General features: G+C 42.1%; 1 protein-coding gene across 17 annotated transcripts in view; it reads right to left on the reverse strand.

Moving 5' to 3' along the window:
* Positions 1–892: 892 nt before the first annotated feature.
* Positions 893–23,033, reverse strand: part of ASXL3 (ASXL transcriptional regulator 3) — a 189,979-nt gene continuing 167,838 nt past the window's right edge. For 16 of the 17 annotated variants that reach the window (XM_043889021.1, XM_043889020.1, XM_043889028.1 and 13 more), the window contains 4 exons: positions 21,992–22,088; positions 19,823–19,928; positions 11,924–13,886; positions 893–9,152 (listed from right to left, as the gene is read on the reverse strand). In XM_043889021.1, coding sequence (XP_043744956.1) covers positions 5,430–9,152; positions 11,924–13,886; positions 19,823–19,928; positions 21,992–22,088 — 5,889 coding nt within the window. In that variant the 3' untranslated portion in view covers positions 893–5,429. Of the gene's footprint in view, positions 9,153–11,923; positions 13,887–19,822; positions 19,929–21,991; positions 22,091–23,033 lie in introns of those variants that run through there. The other variant, XM_043889036.1, reaches the window with a different exon arrangement.

Here is a 23,033-nt window from a genome sequence, read left to right on the forward strand (position 1 = left end):
TGCCTGGGGAGTAATGCAATGAAAACAATAAAAGAAAAATTCCACAATGCTAAATAAAATTAAGAAAACATCCTGTAACATTGTAATAGAAACAACAGGACAAAAAAGGGTGCCAGTATTATAGTAAAATGATTTAGTGTCAATTACAAGTGTTTCTCTTCCACCGCCTTACCTGAGTGAGGTGTGTTTTCATTACTATAATCATTTAATCCATGAGAAGGAAGAAGCATGTTTTTATTGTCCTCCAAAAGTAAACAACCTTTTTCGCCATCTGGTGGCTAAAGACCGCATTTTCTGTGTAGAGGAAAATAGCTGAACTGAGATTTAACAGCTAATTATGTTTAATGCTTTCAGCTTCGTCTTACTGTAAAGATATGCATATTTCCTTAACCAATGTAAATACTACTGAGGCAATTTTGTTTCAATGGTTCAGAGCATTTTATTCATATCCATCTATCTGTAATATTTAATGCGAGAGAAGGAAAACTAACCAGCAATTGTTTTAAAAAAGAATTTTGAGAGGTAATTCATTTTGAAAGTTAAAGTTAAATATGGTAGTAACAATTCGTTTGACTTACCTGTCTTTTGGTATAAAGAATTAACAATATTTGTATGAAAACAAGAAGATTCAAATATATTTTTAAATAAGCATAATAGATATGATTAATTTCAAAGAGGAAACCTTTGTAGTTAATAGTTACAACTGTATGTTGAAAGTTCACCATACCAATAAGGGTAAAAAATTTAAGAGTATATGGTTTGTTCTCCTTATAAACTTTTTGTTAAGTAATATTTTCAATGCATTTATTAGTACATTTTATGTGTATGTATATTAACCATCTCATTTCATTAAAAATTTAAAATTCATATTAAAAATTAGAAATGACAATAATTTAAGGTTGAATTTCTTTATTTTCTCCCAGAATATTTTAATATTGAAACCCAAATCATTACTTTAGAGAAAGGGAAAAACAGAAACATGAAAAGACAAACATTTCATTTAACTTATGGTATCGTGAGCAGTCACTTTTAGGCAACACTTTTTTTTTTCCTTTGTAGAAAAGAAATAAAAAACAAACAGCACCATTAAAGAATGCATGATCCCTGAATTCTAAACAAAACACTGCCTAAAAATTGTTTCAATGCTTGTTGCACTCCGTCACATTTAGTCAGGTATCAAAGCAAGCATAACAGTATTAAATTGTCGCAGTCTTACTGATTCAACTGCTCCCCCTTCTGAGGATTTTACACACCTTTTCTGAGTTTTTCCTGTGGGAATAATATATTCTTTGGTAGAGGGCTGAAGGAGGGTTGGACTTTGCTGTATGCTGATATAAAATGTCTGTGTACGTTCCGGGCCTTTGCCCCCCAATCTGTATTTGTCATGCATGTTATGTTTGGGTTGATTCACATTTTGCTGTTACACTTTAAGAGTAATACCGCCTTTCAAAAAAGGCATTAAATGGCTAATGTCAAACAGATGTAAACATTCAGAATACTGACCAAAGGGAAAAAAAATACACACAAACACACGTTAAAAAAGTGTACTGAAAATATGAGTCAGATTAGGTTTCCATGAAGCCAGGGGGAAAAATACAGCAGTACAAGAAAAATTATGGCAACCAAGTAAAGCACTTTCTTTGAAACATTCATGAACAGTACAAATACAACAAAGTTTTTTCTACAGTCTAAATTATTCTGCAACTATCAAAGAGAGTACAAAGCGAAATAGTATGTGCTATAAAAAAAGCAGCTCCTTTAAATTATAGTAAAAATGCTTTTTGTTAGCTTTACAGTGACAAAGCATGAGGACTGAAGACAAGATTTTGTTTCTATTCAGTGACATTTTGGCTACATCGGCCCCTGACAGTCTGGTGAGTTCCTTTTCTAGGACTCTTCACATTGTTCTCTAGAAACATGGACAGTGACTGGGCTCTGCGTGTTTGGTGGGCTCACTCCCTCCAGGCCGCTCCAGTGCTGGCCTCCACACTACAGAGCGGATACGACCCTTAACTTGGCTTCAGCTTCTGTTACCTGGGATTTGACCAGACCCAGGAGAACTGGGAAACCAAGGCCACAGTAATTTCCCCTTTAGAAGTTGTGCGAGTGTTTGTAAAGGCCATGGGGCTGTAGCATCTTGGATTCTTACTCTCGGCTGCCTTGTGAAGCACCATACGCACCAGCTTGTGTCTGTTTATTTTGAACGAGTGAGACTCTCGAATCTCTAGAAGTCAACTAAACCTTCCACAGCTCATCCCAGAAACACACAGCTATAAACACAAAGTCTTTATAGCAACCAGGCTCAACCTCATAGGTTTGTTTTCAAGTTTTTTCCTTCAAACTAGACCTTAGCAGGGAAATAGTCTATGTAACTATGGTGCTCAGGTCGCCAACATTTCTGCTATTCTCACTTTGGGGAAGGAAAAATATTTTCATTCTGAAAATGACTCTTGCATGAGAACGTTCATATTAGCATGCCCATTAACTACCTAAATGTCTTTATACAACTTCAGGCAGATGTATATCATATAGGAGAGGGATCAGGGAATAGCAGTTTTCTTCTGTCCCTGGTTTCAAAAGTGCTACTTAGGGAAACACAACCTTTGTGAAAATAATAATAAAAAATCCTTGATAGATGTGCAAGCTCTGTTCCTGATATGAGTATCACAGTGTCCAATCACCAGGATAACACACAAAAATTTGCACATTGTATCATGGTAAACATGTAGTAAATAATATACTCCATTCGCCCATAAGCAGATATCAGTGGAAATCAGGACACTAAGAACTTGCTCACCTAATCCAAATATACTGGCTTTTGTATATATATTAAATGGCCACTCATAACATATCTGACCTATGTTTTACCTGTGAATTTTTCTTTCCATCTTTTGAGCACAAAGCTTTAATTCTTCAGTAATATAATCCATATGTGAACACTGGGAATTTAAACAAGAGCAAAAAAAGAGCAAGGGCAGAGAAATATTATGCTCTTTGGAACAGGGTGATAGAATCCACATGTGATTAGCAACTGATTCTCCAAACTTACCATGTGAGAAATCAGAAAAGAGAGAAGGACACTTTTCTTTATTCCCAGTGAGTAACTTGCGGGCAATGTTCCACAATGATGGAACTGAAAACGAGCTCAGTATCATATCAGCCTCAATTGTATCTCATATGCAGAGTGCAAAGGTTTTGTAGACCGGAGTTTCAACAAGGTGTCAGTTACTAGGGTAATGTTGAATCTGCTGGTGTGGACAGTATCTGACACTGGGAGAGGAGCAACTAAGTTTGGAAGGAGGAGGTGGCATGCAAGTGTCTATGTTTTCGGGGTGCCCCTCTGTGAGCATGCCCTTCCAAACCAACATCAGAGCCAAGCAGACCATAGAGACCCACTGATGAGGATACCACTCAAACCACCTGGTGCAGAGTGAACTAAGGATCCGCTGGAACTAATGCTGCCTTTCTTGGAAAGGGCTGGTTAAGTGCATTGCTAATATTCTCAGCCATTAATTCTGCTAATTTTAATGTGAAAAACAAAAGTGACAGCAACTGAAGCACTGAATCTCAGCCACAGAAGTAGGCCTTATTTGCTTTGATTTCTTCCTAAGTTATCTTTCACTATCAGCAATTTGTTAGTAAAAATGACATCTCTATCACTTACTAAAATTTGGCAACATCACAGTAATAAATATGGAGGAAAAAATATGCCATGGTTGACTACTATAAAAAAAATTGCAAGTTTTTTTTTAATCCCCAGGAATGTAATTTCCACTCATTTCAGTCGATTTTTAAGACGTAATTTAAGGGAATGTCAAAAGTTAACATTGATTAGGACGATCCCTTGTGAAAACAACTTGTCATTCTTACCCTGAATACAGAAGATTCAACCCACACCCAGATTTTCTACAGTCACAATCAACCAGTGGGTTAAAGGTACTCCCCATTTTGTGCTCTGTAATATGAAGTTAAAATGGACATGGTTTTTGTTCTTTCATCTTCCCAGAATGTGCATGTGCTTTTGAACTTGCTTTAGGGAACAGAGCCTGCTGAAACTACAGCTGTCCTCTGGCATGAGGGTGGCCGAAGTACACGGAATGCAACTCAAATACTCAACACCCAGGCTCTAGGCTAAACACTGAGAACAGTTGTAAGATGCAGTATCCCTTTTTCAAAAGTAGTTCCACTCCCCCAAATGTGAAGAATGCACTGAATTCACGTGAGGGTGGGGAGAAGCCAAATCATGGAACACCCAGAACAATTCTAAAGGACTAGTTCAGAGTCAAATGCAATTACAGAGATCGTGACTCATGAGGAAGAAACTTATTTGGAAAAATGTCAACACTTCAGCCTTCTAGAGTCCCTTTGGTCATCAATGACACTTTAAAAAAGAAATGGCCAACCTCTGCAGAGTCAGAAGTCAGAATGCAATGGTGTCATCAATAAAGGGTATGATTATTTCCCCCCAATCTCAATATCCAGTAACTGTATTAGAGTGAATAGAATGGACCAATATTTACATCATCAACCCATTTAGGTGTGTTTGCATACACAGCATTTTACTTGTTTGCTCTGAATTTTAGGGTATCTTTTTTCATACTTGCTCTTAGAAGCCATGCACAAAGCTCTGAAATCCTCTGGGCCTATGGCTCTTTGTAGTCCAACTGATCTTAGTCTCAGGTGTCAAGAGGCTTGAACCAGACTGCTGGGCAAGAGGCCCACACTGCAATTTCAGGTAGAAAAGACATTTCACTACGATGTGTGTACCATGTCCAAGGCAGATCCAGGTAATCTGCCCATCTCCGAAAAGAGTCAAAAGGGAAGAAAGGGAATAAGGACAGTGGAGTTCATTAATGGTATACCTCCTTTAATATCTCTTGTGATATGGGTAAATACAAGGAATCATACACTTAAATCAGATTCCCTTTGCCAAATAGAATGTCATCACTTATGGTGAAGGCAGATCCAAAGGAGCCAACTGTGGGACCCTCACTGGAATGGTTTACCTGTAGAAGAATGCATCACCACCTCAAAATTGCGATTACCCATCTCTTTCTACATCTTCATTTCTGGTTACCATGAAGTAATTACATTGTCCTTTTCCTTGCTACACCTGCATTTTTTTTTTTTTTTAAAGCAACAAATTGGGAGGGAGCGACCTGTATACACACACATACGCGTAGAAATTTTCCAGGAGTTGCAAATGGCAACTGAATAGGCAAAAGACATGCTGCTGAGCCCCTCGACTGAGATGCGATCTCGCCTCTCCCAGAAACGCCAGAAAACAATATGAGATAGAGAAAACAGCCTCTGTTCCAAACTAAAATAAATTAGCACGGGATAGACCCCGGAGTGACTCAATGTGTTGTTGATGATGCCGTTTGGCTTTTCCGTAGTGGAAAAGGGATACTGCACCTTTCACTCGGCTTTTATCGCACAACCAGGCAAGCGACACAGAGTTTAGAAGGCCCTATGCAGTCGTCGTGGCAGAAGGCCCCGCAGCCTTTGCACACAATCATGGCTTTCAGCCGGCAAGAGCATTTCAGTTCCAATTCGTCTGCGTTGCTGCTGTCGGCAAAGTTCTGAACAGGCATCTGGGCGTTCTGAGCAGGCAGGCCCGTGGTGGGACTGGAGCCACTTCCCAAAACCCCAATGGACTTTTCGATGGCAGACGTGGCCCTTCTGAAGCTTGTGCTCCCGAAGTGGATGGTTGGATAGTTTCCACAGAGCTGCTGCTGCTGCTGCACCTGCATTTTCTGAGCAGCTAACTGGGTGAAAGGCTTCTGCGGCTCGGAAAGCAAATAGGAAGAGAAATCGGCATTTTTCAGAGCAAAGGCCTTCAACTGTTCTTTCATCTCACTCTGGTCGTAGGAAACTTGTTTCATGCCCAGTTCGCAGCTGCTGCTCAAACCTTCCTCAAAAGAAAGAGGTTCCGATTTTATATTGCTACATATGCCCGTGGACTGTGGCCAACCGAGTCGCTTAGTGGTTTCCATGGTAACCGGCGGTTGTTTTTGCTCGGATGGGACTTCTGGGTTAGGATGAGGCGGAGGTAGCGGAGGTGGCGGCGGTGGGGGGGGCGGCGGGGGCAGAGCCAAGGGGGGAGGGGGCGGCGGCGGGGGCGGCGGGAGATGCACCAAGGCCTTATGCGGCATTCCGTGCGGGGTCCCCCCGACGTCATCACCTTCTTTAATGGGCACGTTGGGGGGTGCCATGTTGGCTAACCTCAGCTGGTGAGGCGCCGGGGACAGGCCAACCTCCCCCAGTCCCTTCTGTTCAAGGTGCCTGTTGAAGGCGAAGGCGTTACAGCCTGCTGGGGTCTTGGCAGAGGCCGGTAACAGGGCTGCAGGAGGAAGGGGGCCCCTGGGTGTCAGAGGCATTTGGTAAAACTGCTGTCTGTGCGAGGTCCCGGGGTCGGGATGGAAGCCCCCATTCTTGTCGACGTGAAACAGGGTCTGCTGGAAGCTACACGAGGGGAGCAGCCGCTTCTGCTGTTTGACCTCAGGGCTGTGAGCAATCCTGCTCTGCGCGGGGTGCTTGTTCAGCCACTCCTGCTTCAGCGGCTGGCTGTGTGCCAGCGGACTCAGGCCGGAGCCGAGGACACAGGGCACCCCCTTCACGTCGGGGTCCGCCAGCAGTTTCCCCGGCTCGCACTTGACTTGCGTGTGCTCCCCTACCGTCCTGGCCACCCTCTTCTTGGGGTGGTTCTCTCGCTTCCTCATTGGGAGCGGTGCCAGGGCTCCGGCCAGGTAGCCCTTCCCATCTGGGTTGGGCGAGCTGAGGGGCATTTCAACCACGTTCCTCTCCGGGGCTGCTTTACCCGCTGAGGTAGTCGGAAGAGGCAAGGGGAGCCTGTTGATCTCCAGCTTGGCTCCCAGTCTGGGCTGCGGCAACACTTTCTCCAGAGGCAGGTTGCCCTGGAGTAACTGTGTGACGAGGGGGTTGTTGGCCTCCACCGAGGACAGACGGCAGCTGGAGCTCCCAGCGCTAGGCACCCGCTTCAGGTTGTCTGTGGCCAAAGAGACGGCCTCCTCCAAGGCCCCGGAGGCGGGGGCCTTCACGGCCTGCGGCGGCTGCGCACTTGGGGCTGCCTCGGCGGTGGGAGCAGGCAGCTCGGCGCCGGGGAAGTCTTCAGTGTCCATCCTGAAGCCCTTGTCCACGTCATGAGGTTCGGACTTCACGGGGAGTGTGACGCTTGTGATGAGATTCCGGGGCTGAAGTTCCGCCACGTGCGAGTAGCTGGCGTGCTCGGTCTTGATGGACTTGGGACAGCTCTGCTCCAGATAGTCCTTCTGTTTGCTGGAAGCCGGGTGGTTGGGCGGAGGCTGGCCCGTGCTCCGCATCCCGTCCTCGCTCCAGCAGATCCGGCTGCCGGAGTTGTACGGATGGCTACAGGTGGTATCAGCTTCAGTCTTGAACGGGGCTGAGCCACGCGCCTGCTCGTCAAAGCTGTGACTCAGGGGAGCCCCCTCTTTTAATTTATCAGGAACAACCAGGAGTCCTTCGCGAAGACCCGGACAAGTGGCCTTCATCGTCTGACTGTCTTGCTCGGCCGCGGAAGCCGCGATGAAACTGGAACCGTGATCTCCGCCTTCAGGGGCCACCGGCTCAGGCCTGCTGATGACAGACACCTGCGGGCAGGCCACGGGTGGCCCGGCTGCCTCCGTCCTCCCGGCCCGGGTCTGGAGCTCCAAGCCGGCTTCTGCGCTCTCCAGGGAAACGGTCAGAGACAGGGTGGAGGTCAGCGTAGTGCTGTGGTCCACGATGACCTTACATGGGATGGATCGATTTATGGCTGCAGGTGTGAAGCCGCCCGGGGTTGACTGAGGTTTCCCAGAAGGGTCTCCCCTGTTCCGAGTCCCTAAAGTTTTGTCCAGGCTTTCGGTGCTTAACTTGGGAGGGCTATCATAAGAGCTGATGGTCAGCATGCTTCCAGAAAACACTGCCACGGGTGGGCGTGCCACCAGAGCGTCAGTGACCGCAACGGGGTCCCTACAGCCGAGGGCAGCTCTCACAGTGGTGCCCATGGGCACAGTGGCCGGTTCTTCACTCCCAGGCATGGCTATCTTCTCAGAAGGGTATCTGTTGTTCATTCCCGTTGGGGGCATCAAGACAGAGCTAGTGGAGAGATGGTTGGGCAAGTTGCTTCCAATCGAGGGAGCTGGCATGGAGGTGTACTGAGCAGAGACGAGGCTGCCAGCACTGCTGCTGGGTACCAGTGCCAGCTGGTCATTGTGGGGGCTGGCCGAGCCTGCGCCCTCCGAGGGGGCAGGGAGAGAGGTGCTCTCCATACATTTTGGTATAATGGCTATGCATGGGGTGTCCGTTCCCTGGATGGTTTTTAACATGCTTATGTTACAAGCAGAAATTGTAGCGTTTGCACTGTCAACAGACATTAGGACAGAGGATTTATCAACAGGACTCACAAAGGGATGCTCTTTAATTGCTCCTGACAAAGCGGCGCTGCAGACAGACGCGGGGACGGGATTTTTATTAAAAAGCATGGGCACACTGCTATTTTCAGAAGAGGTAGATGAAACCATTTTCTCAGATAAGTGTGACACGGGTGTGTTTTCATCAGAACTATGCACAGATAAGTCCGTGGCGGTTTCTGGAAGTTTCGCCGGGGTGAGAGGCTGCTGGAGAACCGTGGCGGTGTCCCGGAGGTGTGCGGCCTTGTTGCTGGGAGATCGGCAGTTCGGGTTAACAATGATGACGCCAGGTGAGCCTTCAATTTTTGTTTCAGGGGCAGGAGAGACGACGTCTAAGCTTGGAGGCCCTTCCTTTGGGCCAAGCTGGGGAGGCCCCCGGGGTTCTTTCGGGTTCTGGAAGAGGTGGGCTCGCGCTTGATGCTTAGCAAAGAGCTTGGCCTTCGTCTGCTCTTTGATGTGCGCCAGGGTCCGGGCCTTCCCGCCCTCTCCGGGGCTCCCCATGGCACCTGAGACGATGCTGGCTGCGGCCGCCACAGCCGCAGCCGCCGCCGCCTCGCGCTGGGCCCTGGCTTGCTGGGCTCGGGCCTTGATGTCTGCCAGGGTCCGGGCTCCCGTGTTCCTCCCACTACTGACGGAGGTGCTGGAAGACGCACGAGCCTCTGGTTTGGAGACGGGTTGGCTCTTGATGATAAAGGGTGGCCCGATTTTGGATAGCTGGATCTACAGGAAGGGGGAGGAGGCGGAAATGAAAAGATAAAGTAAGCGTAAGGAGCACGGAAGAGGCGCAGGTGCACATGATCCCAGGGGACCATGGGAACGCAAGGGCAGGGAATAACCGCGTCTTTTAAGGGGCCAACACCTAAATCCAGGAATGTGCTTTTGGGGGTTAAAAAAAAAAGCAGCAATAAACGTAGCATGAATGTGAAAATTAAAAATTTTAACCTCTGTTTTAATCTACAAAACATCAAACAGTGACTTCATTTGACATGGAAATCAAACATATTAAAGCATCATATGAATGGAAAGGAAGCCCAGGCTTCTTCAAATGAGGTGAAGCTTTTTAAGCTTTCGACTTATCTTCCTGGCTGGCATGAAAAAGTGGGACCTTGACGCTGTTTGAATTTACTGGCCTTAATTTGACATAAAGGAGAAAGCCCCAAGGAAGGCTCAAGACTAGAATTCTCAGCTGTGATCCCAGGCTGTGTACTTCAGTTTCTCCAACAACCTCCCAAGTCAAAGACTATAGGTTTTATGTGGTCCCTTACCACCTAGCACACTGCCTTATACGTATAATAAGCACACAATACGAGTTTGTAAATTCAGCTGTAAAATGAGTCTGGCTGTTTCCGGTCTATTTCCTTCACAGAGCTGTTATAAAGAAGGAGTGAGACTGTTTTTGTGAGAGTGCTCTGCCTTCCAAAGGGATTTTGTTATTAGCAGTATGTTTTATTGAAAGCAAGGGCAACTCTAATTTTCTGCCTCCAAAATAACATGGGTTGGGCAGTTTATTTTGGAAATCCACAGTGTGCTGAATGTCATACATGTCCTAACACACACTGTTCACTTACTCACACTAACTGAGACACATATATGTGTGTGCTCAATCACTAAGTCATGTCTGACTCTGCAACCCCATGGAACGTAGCCTGCCAGGATTCGCTCTGTCCATGGGATTTTCTAGGCAAGAATACTGGAGTCGGCTGCCAGTTCCTCCTCCAAGGGATCTTCCCAATCCAGGGATCAAACTTGTGTTTCCTGCTTGGCATGCCTATTCTTTACCACTGAGCTACCAAGGAAGCCCAAGAGATGCAGTTATCACCGAATTCATGCAGCCACTGAGAATATTCAGAGTCACAGATTTGTGGAGCTGGAAGTGATCTAGTTAAAGCCCTTCATGTACAGATGCAAAACTGAGCCTCTGGAGATAGGCTGCTCTGGGTTCATCGAACCAGAGCATGATGGAGACTTTCAGCTCCCTGTTCTCTCCTGTTGACATGTACTATGCTTTTAGTCTGTCCTCTGGAAAACAGATTTTTCCTAGAAAACTTACATCTCTCTTAACATTTGTGCACTTACATATGTTGACATTATAAACACGTGACACATACTACAAGATCACTTCAACTTGGAATTACCCTTTAGAACTCTGGAAGGTGGAATTATCTTCCTGAGCTCTCATTTCGCATTTTCAAACATGTGTTGGTTCTCTTCTAATCCAAAGGCTCCAAAGAAAGATAAATTTAGAAAAGGATTTCAGCTTTTCCTTTTAAGTACTGCCCTTCATTTAAAAAAACAGAAACATCAAGCCTAACAAATAACAAATTTATTTTATCTAACTAATCCACCTTTGTTTACATAAAGGTATATATCACTTTGAAAAACAGCTTTTGACAAAAAACAGGATACTTCAATGTATTATATACTTGTATATATGTATATACTTAAATATATTATACTTAAAAGTATTTCCTAGGGGAAGCATGCTTATTATATTTGTCTTTCCATTGCTTCATAAATTAAAATGCATAGCAGGGTTTTAATGGGAGCTTAATGTTCATCTTTTATATCTCTAGAATCTTATTTAATAGGGAATGATTGATTACACAGAATAACTACAATCACACCCTTAAAAGTTAACCTTAGGGAGATTAAGAGTCCCTATTACAAGTAGATGTCAGAGCAGAATAAAATAAAAAGACATAAAGAAGAACAAAGGCTGAGTTTGTTTATAATTCTTTGAATCAATCTTAATTTTCAGTTCACTTAGGCAGATTCAATTATATAAAAGGTTTGTTTTCTGAGAGCTAAAATCTACCTGGGAATCAAAATAAAAAGTGTAATTAGGAATGTCTGTCTATAGGCTTTATTATTTTGTGAAGTCAAATACTTCCTAACTATCTTGGAAATAAAATAGTAGCATTTGTATACATGTATATCTATGGCATTTTCCTCTGGGTTTGCAAAGCAATTTCATTTATTTATTCAAGAAATATTTAATGAGTGTCTTTCAGAAGCCAGGCCCTCTGTGCTGGGCAGTGTGATGTGTAGGGTGTTCAATGTTTGTTGGCAAATGAATGAAGGGATAATACATACCTTCATTTCTTGAGTGCATGCCTCTGACTTGATCACTACTGTCTCTAGTTCTGCTAACTTTTATAGAATGCTGAATTAACCTTCAAATTTATGCGGATCTCTGTCCTCTATCTTGGAGTCCCCCAAAGGCCGTGTATCTGAGTGGCCTGTGGGCTCCTCCAGGCCCAGTTCTCCCTCTTCATTTTTTTTCCCCTTAAATACCCAGGTCTAAATATATACATGTATCTAAACTTACTGTATGAACTCAATGCAGTCTGAAAAAGAATCACTTAGTATCAGACTGGTGCTGGGAGTATTGGATTATAAACTATGACATTTATTTTTGAAAAATGTAGTATCTGAATAGGAAAAGCTTATCTATGGAATTTTTCCTTAAAAAAAAAAAAAGAGTACCATACCTTGAGAGGTGGGACCCTTGGCTCCTCTCTTGGGGGCGGCTCTTTCTCAGGTGGGCTGCTGGACGAGATGTTCCGTCCAGCAGATGACTGGTCATCGTCTATCCTAGCCCTCTTCTCCTTACAAATCCCAAAGCCGTGATGCTCTGCAGTTTTCCTCTTTGATATTTCAGATTCTCTGCTTTCATTTCTTACCCCATCTGGGGACTTGGAGGGCTCTGACAACTTGGAAGAATGTGAGTTCTCCAGCCGATTCTGTGAGCTCCCCTGCTTATGCATTTTATTTCTAGAGCCTTCTGAAAATGAAGCCTTATCTACCGAGGAGATGTACTGTTTGTCCTGTAGTTTAGCTGATGGGACCTCATTTCCCTTACTCTCTGTCTCTTCAGAAAAGACGGGTAAGTCCAATGGTGAAGACATCCCCTTCTTTTCTGCTCTTTGCAGGACATTATGATTTTTCACTTTTATCATTTCTGTAGAAGGAAGTTCCGGAATCGAAGTGGGATAAGATTTCTCAGTTTCAACGTGTGGTTTACCCGGCTGCTGATTCAGGGTGTTACCGTGCAATTCTTCTGATGAATACGCTTCAGGAGCAATTGAAGAAGAAGCCATTTTGATGGGTTCAGGAGCATTTGATAGAATCTTCTGTTGAGAGGTAACACCTTCTCCCAAGGGCTTGGCAGGGGCAGAACCTTCGTCTTTCTGTGGGGAGGGTGGTTCTTCAGATACGGAAGTGGACTTTCTTTGTTGCTGCACCATTCTTTCATTCATGGAAGAACTGGAAACTGGAGATGTTTCTGAAGGAAGTGGCAAACTGGATATAAAAGTGGTCTCGGGTGTGAGAAGCATGGAAGACACTGAAGAAGTTTCTGATGTCAAAGGTAAATCAGACATGGGCGAAGTTTCTGATGTTAAAGGTAAATTTGACACTGGGGATGCTTCCGATGTCAAAGGCAAATTGGACATCAAAGATGCTTCTGATGTCTCAGGTGAGGTGGATATTGGAGAGATTTCTGACAGCAAAGATGCATGAAGATTTTCATCAGTGGAATTTCTCTGATTATATTTGTCCACATTTTCAGTGCTGGACACCTCAGAACAAAACGTTGTCTCAAGGGAGGTTGGGGTACACGACTCCTCTGAAGTGGACTGGTTTTCCCCTCCTGGGGATGTCAGACTGGTACAGGCTCCCTCTGGGCTCTCAGAAGAGAAGGACGTTTCAGAGATGCAGGCGTTTTCAGAAAGCTGCTCATCAGGCTCGCTCTGCAACTCCATATCCACGGCAATTCCTTCAATTGGAAATCGGCCTTCTAGGGATGATGACCCTGTTTTAATTTTTGGAGTGTTGGTCTCTAGTGCAGTTTCTGGCTCTTTATGTTCTGTGTCACTAACATGACTCATAGATAAAGTAGAAGGAATGAGGGAGTCACAGACTTCCAGCTGATCAATGACAACAGACATCTCTTCCTGGGGAGATTCTGATTTCTCTTCCACGTTAACTTCGATAGGAGGCAAAGTTTCCAAAACATCATTCATCATAACACAAGATTCCACGTGATCTTCAGGAGGTGCTATCTGTGGCTCTTCATGAGAGGTGACTGGACTTTCCAACTCCTCAGAAAATTCAGGTATTGTCTTGTGATTCTCATCCTGGCACTCACAGATGCTGGTCTCGACCTCTTCTGCAATTTCCTCCTGAATCACGGATTCTTCAGGGATCAAGATGTCCTCTGATTCTGACTCTGTCATTACATCTTTGCCTACATCTACCATAGGACAAAGCATAGCACAGAATTCAGGCTCTGGAGAAGTTGGGCTTTTCATGCTTTTTGGCTGTTGTTCTTTCAAGGGAGTCTGTGCAGAAAGACTGGGAAGGCCAGGGGTCCCACATGAAGAACTACTTTCAGCTCCATCAATGTTTGGTCCAGATGTGAGCTTTACAGAGTCCTCTCTTGACATGCCCAACCTGAACAGAAATTAGAAATACTAAATTATTGTTCAACCACAAAACATGAAAGGTACAACTTGGATATACACCAAATATAGCATTCATAGAAGTAAATGCATCAAATTAATTTTATTATTACCAAGCAGCATGCTTAGCCTATGTAAACTAGTTTATGATGGCTTAGGTTTTCTACTCCTTTCATGTGCTCAATTGCTCAGTCGTGTCCAACTCTTTGTGACCCCACAGACTGCAGCCTGCCAGGCTCCTCTGTCCATGGTATTCTTCAGGCAAGAATACTGGAGTGGGTTGTCATTTCCTTCTCCACAGGATCTTCCTGACCCAGGGATCGAACCTGCATCTCCTGCACTGGCAGGCAATTCTTTACCATTAAGCCACGTGGGAAGACTGCTTTTATAATCATAACTAAAATAAACTCTGCATGCATGCTCACTCAGTCATATCTGACTCTTTGAAACTCCATGGACTTCAGCCTGCCAGGCTCCTCTGTCTATGGGATTCTCCAGGTAAGAATACTGGAGTGGGTTGCCATTTCCTCCTCCAGGGGATCTTCCTGACCCAGGGACTGAATTAGTGTCTCCTATGGCTCCTGCTTTGGCAGGCAGATTCTTTACCACTGAGCCACCTGGGAAGCCCCAAAATAAACTTTTGGTTTTAAAAAAAGTATTGATTGTTATTCTATAAGCAAGGAAATATCAACTTTACCAAGTATTAGTAATAAGAAAATTACATAGTACAAAAGATTAAAAAAATATGGGCTGAAAGGCAAAAGAATATTAAAAAAATCTAAACTTTTATACTCAGATAGTAGAAATATATCCTTATAGTAGAAAATCTCATAATCCTCAAAAGATGCAACATAACCAAATAATTAAAATAAATGGAAGATGGATATGTTGTAAAATTCTATAACTGAAATGACTTCCAAAGATTAAGTTCTCTTAACCCAATGTAAAAGATGTCTATCACCTTATTTTAGTATCTAAATGTCTAACATAAGATATGATGGACATTTCATTAAAGAATAATAAATATGGTTGGGGTCATCAAAGTTGATTCTGCTAGATTACATCTCTGTGAGGCAAGACATTTCAGTTCTTTCATTTAGATCTCTTACAGTAAAAATATTCCATAAAAAGATAGTATCGAATATCAAGAAAGAGCCCAGCCTAATGTTCAGGTCATAAGACAAAGTTCATCAGAATTACAACTGATAATATTGTAAATCACTATTTCCGATCATACTAAGTTACAATGTTAGCATCAGATGGTAGGGAAATATGCTGTTCTAAATGAAGTTAAATTAAAGTGCAGGCAATTACAAGGATGAGCAGGAGAGAGAATATTCCCAGAGGAAGAAACATATTTGAGTGAGGAAACAGAGCTGTAACAAGAAAATACCTCAGTAAAATCTTCTTCAACCTTTTACTTAAATTAAATCCTCAAAATAAAAAGGAAGTAAGAAAGAATGTGCTTTTTGGGTATTTGATCATTGCCTTCTTCACTAAAATTCAGAAAGCTGAGAAAGATAGAGGGTATTTCCTTCATAATTAGTCTCTCTTCTTTCAACTTTCCCTAAGATGGGTTCAAATTAAACCACAATTTATATTATACTAAGAAGAAAAGAATAATATAACTACACAACAGATGAATTTAGAACAGAAAAATTAGCTAGCTACAAGGTCTCCTGGGGCCAGATCAAGCAGAGATATCACTGATACTAGATTAGATAGAGAACATATAGAACCTACCCACCGGCATCCAAGTTTCAGCTAGATGATTCACAAGGATATTATTATATATATACTGTAATTTTGAGTTAGCATATTCATAGCATCTCCATAAGTAATTAAAACAAATTTAAGACAGTACTGTATTAAAAATCCTCAAGGAAATCAACCCTGAATATTCACTGGAAGGACTGATGCTGAAGCTGAAGTTCCAATACTTTGGCCACCTGATGTGAAGAGCTAACTCATTCCATCAGAAAAGAACCTGATGCTAGGAAAAACTGAGGGAAAAAGAAGAAAGGGGTGGCAGAGGATGAGATGGCTGGATGGCATCACTGACTCAATAGACACAAGTTTGAGCAAACTCCAGGAGATGCTGAAGGACAGGGAAGCCTGGCGTGCTGCAGCCCATGAGGTCACAGAGAGTCAGACACGACTTAGTGACTGAACAACAACCCTGGATTAAAGGCAGAATAAACCAGTAAGAACCAAAATAAAGATCACAAAGAGCAGAAAACTAAATCAGACAGATCTTAACTAAAGGTGAGTTTCAATAGTAACATTCTTGGGAGAACTCAGAACAACGAGAAGGCACATGGTGTCAGTCAACGGAAAATTATCTGATTCGAGGGAAGTGTCCCTCCTGTACTGAGGGAATATAGGCAATCTCAGAGTAAGGAAATTAGAAGGGCAGTCAATGAAATGTCCAAAATGCATCAGTCATCCAGTATGTAATCAAAGATCAGAAAAGATAAGCAAGAAGTCCAGGGAGGTAATGGGGCAGAAACTCTATGGATAAACTACAGCAAGGAAAGTGTCAATGAAATAAAAGAACTTGTATTCAGAACTCAGTGATGCTGCTGGGGAGTCGTGTTTACTCACAGCATTGTAGCTATCCCCTTCCAGGGCAGGGGTCTTTAGCCTGATATTCATGAGAGCCCACGGAGCCCCCAAATCTCATGCCAAAAATTGTAGATGTGTGAGGTTTTCTGAGAAGGATTTGCAGGATTAAGACACTGAGCAAATTACTTAACCATACTGTGTACACCTGGGGAAATTAGTTTCACTGCCTCTCAGTTTCCTAAACCTTTTTTTTTTTTTAAACTAAGAGTAATAATGGTATCCACCTTATAGGACAGTTGAGAAGATTAAGTGAAACAATATTTGCAAAGCTCTTAGAAACCTATTAGAGCCTGAGTATGCTCAGTGATTATGTGCTGACTGAGGAAAAGTCTCTGTATGGTCTTACAACATGGGCTGTCTGACATAGTGTGTGTGTGGCACAAAGGCAAGGCTTGATGAAGACTGAGTTGATAAAAGAACAGGCCCAACACGCAACAAGAACTAAGGACAGGTTCTTTGGAGGTGACTAACTTGCTTAGGCTTCTTCCATTACTGACAAGCGTGCTCCCAACACTCCCTTCATCAGAAAAGCCAAGGAAGGTAGGGCTGTTAATCTTGCTGGACATCAGCATGATGGAGAAGCATCTAAAAATACAGATTCCAGGGTTCAACTCCTGGAGATCCCCAATCAGTATGTCTGGGGTGGGTGTCCTAAATCTGTATCTGATCTGTTTTTTAATGTAATTAGTTTATTTATGGTTGCACTGGGTCCTTGTTGCTGTGTGCGGGCTCTCTCCAGTTCTGGCAAGCAGGGGCTACTCTTACTATGTGGCCCAGGCTTTTCATTGTGGTGGCTTCTCTTGTTGGGGAGCACAGGCTCCAGGTGCATGGGCTTCCTTAGTTGTAGCACGTGGACTCAATAGTTCTAGCACAAGGGCTTAATTGCCCTGCAGCAGGTGGAATCTTCCCAGCCTAGGGATAACCTGTGTCCTCTGCGTTGGCAGGCAGATTCTTAACCACTGGACCACCAGAAAAGTCTTGTATCTAGTTTTAAAAGCTGCAATGAGGACTGTGATGCTGGCAGGCTTGAGTAATAGTGCTAGTAATGATATAAGAAGGCTGGTAACTAGCCTGCCACAATTTTAATTTTTGAGAAAGGAGATTACAGCCTTTTAGTTTTGCTTAAATATGTCTATACATCCGAGGTCTCAGGGCAGCAACTGAAAAGGAGCCTTCCTCCTCTTGAGGATGGCTACTCAGGACAATTCACCAGGGATGAGGAGCACTCATGTGAGATTCCCTCTGACATTTTTCCTCATTTACAGGCAAGTTTTGTGAAATTAGATCAAATGGCGCAAGTTGTATTGCCTACAATCACCTTAGTGTCTTCTACACAAAACACCACTTTCAAGCATCAGTTGTGTTTGTGAGAATTAAAGCACAAATTCTTCTACCTAAGATGATCTAAAGTGAGTGAAAGTCGCTCAGTCATATCCGACTCTTTGTGACCCCATGGACTCTATATATAGTCCATGGAATTCTCCAGGCCAGAGTACTGGAGTGGGTTGCCATTCCCTTCTCCAGGGAATCTTCCCAACCCAGGTCCTGCGTTGCAATCCCGCATTGCAGGTGGATTCTTTACCAGCTGAGCCACTAGGGAAGCCCAAGATTATCTAAAGTTACTGTCAACTGTCAGCTCTTAAATCCCTCTTTTTTTCTTACAAATCTGATTGTCTGTGAGACTCAAATTCTGCTCAAGGAGAATGTGTCCCTGTTAACTGGGAGGCAAAGGAGAGAATGCTTTCAATTTAGTTCAGTCACTACCACGCTTATATATGTCTGGTATTATCTTTTAAAACACACACACATAAAAATAATAAATTAAAAAGTGGTTATACCCTCCTACACTATTGATGAGAATGTAAATTGGTGCAGCTACTATGGAAAACAGCATGAAGATTCCTCAAAAAAATAAAAATACCATTGTCATATAAGGCAATAATCCCACTCCTGGGCAAAGATCTGGACAAAACTGTAATTCAGAAAGATACATGCACCCCCAATGTTCACAGCAGCACTGTTGAAAATAGCCAAGATGTGAAAACAACCTAAGTGTCCATTGACAGATGAACAGATAAAGAAGATGTGGTACATAAACACAATGGAATACTAATCAGTCATAAAACCCAATGGAATAGTATCATTTGCAGCAACATGGATGGACCTAGAAATTATCACCCTAAACGTTAAGTCAGACATTTACAATATGTTACCACTTATATGTGGAATCTAAAATACGACACAGATGAACTTATCTACAAAAGAGACTCACAGACATAGATAACAGACTTGTGGTTGCCAGAGGGTAGGAGAGAGAGGGATTGGGAGTTTGACATTAGCAGATGCAAAGCGTTATATACAGGATGGATAAACAACAAGGTCTTACTGTATCACATGGTGGTGGTTTAGTTGCTAAGTGTGTACAACTCTTGCGATCCCATGGACTGTAGCCTGCCAGGCTCCTCTGTCCATGGAATTCTCCAGGCAAGAATACTGGAGTGGGTTGCCATTTCCTTCTCCAGGGGATCTTCCTGACCCAGGGATAGAACTTTGGTTTCCTACGTGCAAGCAGTCTCCTGCCTTGCAGGTGGATTCTTTACTGACTGAGTCACCAGGGAAGCCCATATATCACATGGATGGAGCTATATTCAATACCCTATGATAATCCATAATGGAAAAGAATATAAAAAGAATGTATGGTATATATTTATTATACATACATACACTGAATCACCGCTATAGAGAAGAAATGGTTACAACTCTGTTAATCAACTACCCTTGAGTAAAATAAAGGTTTTTTTTAAAAAAACTGGTTATACAGAAAGAGGAAAATGGATAGAGCACTAGAGAGTACTTTCAGGTTTTCCTTAAAATAAGGACTAAACAAATGTATACTCAGAGTCAACATTTTTGGAAAAATGTGAGAAATAAATATATGTTTAAGGCTGCTTATCTCTAATGATTTATTAATGAAAATACTTAGACTAAAAAAATAGGAGATTTTTACTAAAATCCAGTTAAGAAAGACAAAATTGACTTCTCTGGATTTTCATGTGCTATTTTCAGTCCAAAATGAATTTTCATGGACAAGTTATAAACCCTTGAAAATGCATTTTTTAAAAAAATTTAAGTGCTGATATGCCACTATAATTTTACCTGCAATTTCTTACACTGAGGGACTATTGCCTTTTATCACAGGTTTATTAAGTTTTACAGCACATGAGTGTGCTATGTGAAGCAAGAGAATTACATTTTCATTTCCTTCTAAGAGAAATGAAAAAAAAAAAATGCTCTAGTACTTACTTTTCTCCATAAAACCTTTCAAAGAATTTTTCTTTCCAGGGTTCTGTTTTCTTTTCCTTCTCAATTTCTTGCCTTATCCGCAATTGCATTTCTGGAGTAAACTCTCCTAGAAAGAAAATGCTTAGATGTTGAGGAAAAGCTGTCATATCTTTTGCCAATTAATAAAGAAAATATGTAACTAATATGAGTAAATGTTTATGAATACTGAAAAGTAAAAGGTTGAGTGCTAATGATATTTCTATGGCTTCTCTTTTTTATGAAGATCACTCAGTCATTTAGTCACAGACAGACTCAAAAGCATTTAGTAAATGTACTGTGTACTAGAGGCAGTAAATGTAATTGTGTATATTCAGTGTCCTTGATGAAACCAGTCTTGTGAAAGCAAAAGCACACAGCTGAGTATAATCATACAAGGTGGAAAGCCCTATATAGGTCATAAGTAAGAATATTCATAAATGTAGGGAAAGTACTTAATTCTGCCTAAATCGATTAAGAAAAGACTATCTGCTGAACCTGATTCTTGAGTTAGCCTTTGAAAGATGACCAAGCTTTCATAAGGTCATTAGCTCACAAGGCACAGAGATATGAATATATATATTTATGTTCTTTTAAGAGGCCAATTGTGAGTAAAATACAAGATGAAATGGAATAGGAAAGATAGGCTGTGGTCAATTAACCAATACACGTTTTAAAGACAGCCCTGGATTTTTTTCTGTAAGAGACTGAGGGAGGTCCTGGCGGTGTTCAGGGAGGGAGGAAAATGTCCAAATAAGCAACTTAGAAATCAGCATGGAGGCTACTAAGTATCACAGATGAGGGATAGAGATTACAGTCAGGCCAACATCTTGAGAACGTTGAAGAAGATGCAGATTCAAAAACTCAAGTTCCTAACCAGATGGACCTGGGGAGAAGGGAGAGGAACAAAGATATCATTACAGTTTCAGAGTTAGGAATGTGAGAAAAGGGAGGACCTTAGCAGACAGAAGGCAGAAGAAATGGTAGACATTTAAAGGGAAGAGAATTTAATGCTGGCATTTTGGTTTTAAGGGGCTTGATGCTAGGAAGATCCTGCAGACTTGTGGAATGCAGCACTGAGGACTGGGAAAGAGTAGCTGAAGCAATGTTGGACGTTTTTGGCATATGGGGCATAGCTGGAATCCTGGTGCTGAATAAGGCTGCTCAGAGTACATGAAGAGTTATAAAAGCGAAGAACAGGGAAGAGAATGGTGAAGGCATCACCATTACTGGCAGGTGGAAGAACAGGAACTCCTGAAGGAAGCTGAGAAATGGCTGTCAGAAAGGTACCTGGGATGCAACTTAAGATATATTATGAATGTCTAACGGAGATGGCTTCAACCGGTCTGGTGAAAGAAAAAGCACACAGTTGACTATAATAATGTAGAAAACCCTGTAAAAAGTCACAAGAATAAATGTAGTGAAAGTACAGAAAGGAAATGCACTTAATTCTGCCTAAATCAATTAGGGAAGACCATGCATAGAGCCTGATTCTTGAGTTAGCTTTTGAAAAGTGACCAAGCTTTCATAAAGTAATTAGTTCACAAGGCCCAGAGATACGAACAGTATTGGATGGTGTAGAAAACAAGTGAGATATTGGAGAAGGAACATGAAAGGTAGGACAGAGGAAAGGAAACTGGACTTTAAAATCAGAAAGCAATTCGTATTCTCTAGAAAGAACAGTTTCTACTGTGTATGGGCCACGCTCAGCCATAAGAATGTGCATGGGGAAGGGAGTAAAATTGTGGTAACACTGGATATTTTCTAGTTTTTCAAGAAGACTGATGACTAAAGGAAGGATAAGGCAAAGTGTGGCTTCAGGGGAAGACAATATTAAAAGAAGATTCTTCAGAGTCTTAGGCATTAAGAAAATATATATCAAACATAATTATTAAAATGATTATTCCAAAGAATATCTTGCTATATCAAAATGTTATTATTTTCCATATAAGGCCATGCTTTCTTCAAAAATCCTGGACATCAAAATTGTGAAGTATAATAACAGAATTAATGAAGTCATTTGAAATAGGATGTGAGTTTTAATTCAAGTATACTTCAGTGGGGGAAATGACTTGGGAATCAGAGAAGAGTGCAAATCTCAGAGCAGTATGTGTACTCAAATCTGTCAAATAATAATGGAAAATAGAAATTTACCTTCTGCCAGTCGCTGTTTCCAGCCTTGTGCTGCATATGCAAAGAATTCATTATTTAGAGCTGAAGTACTGAGGCGTAAAATTCCATCACTTCCCATCTAGGAAATAAGCCGACAAAAACAAGATTCCATCAAGAATAATTCAAAGCAAAAGTATGCAGGAAAGAAGCAAAAACTGAGGGTATGTGTGAGAGAGAGAGAGAGAGAAAATGAGAAAGAGAAACAGCAGGGCAGGAGGCAGGGAGGAAAGGAAGGAATTTAACAAAAGATGAATCTCCTAGTAGGAAAACTGCACTGTTTACAGTGAACTATTATAATGACTAAATACAACAATTGAAAGGAAATCTGTATTAGGCATTTCCATTATCAGTGGTGAGTATAACAAATACATGTGGTTTAATCAAAGAAGTTTTATAACTTTATCATTTTAATGTGCTTTAAGTGGTACCAAATTAAAAATCAAGATATGTGCACACCTTTAGATTGAGTTTTTTAAAATTAACTTTTCTAAGTTTTTTGTGAAAGCTAAGGAACTCTAGTCTGATCACTTGGATTCTTCCACTGTCTGAGGTTTAGACAACAGAAAGTTCTGGAGCATATTAAAACATACCCACACTCTCATACAGACCTCTTCCTCTATTCCTCTCACCTCTCTGGATGCACATAGAAAACAGGTATACAAAGTTTAAAATCAGTATATGCTATATACCACTAATGTTTTCCCTCAAATATTTTTAAAATTCATGTATACAAGAGATTCAGAGAAGCATCATCAAACTGGATGCTTTTTTTAACTTTCCAACTATTTACAACATCTTTTCTGGCTATATATTCTGCTTGCTGAGATGGGATAAAAAGAACTAGCGTGTCCTTGACTGACTTTGTAAGTAGCTGCGGAGTGAAGAAAGAACATATAAAAAGTCAAAACAATGCCAAAAATTAGGTGAGTAGGAATTAAGAAGGGCAAAAAAAAAAAGTTAGGGAAGATATCTAGGTGGACCTGAGTATTTGAGAAGAACGTGATGCCAGAGGTGAAATGGATTA

This window comes from Cervus elaphus, chromosome 27 (assembly GCF_910594005.1).
Source record: "Cervus elaphus chromosome 27, mCerEla1.1, whole genome shotgun sequence".
Taxonomy (NCBI): Eukaryota; Metazoa; Chordata; class Mammalia; order Artiodactyla; family Cervidae; genus Cervus; species Cervus elaphus.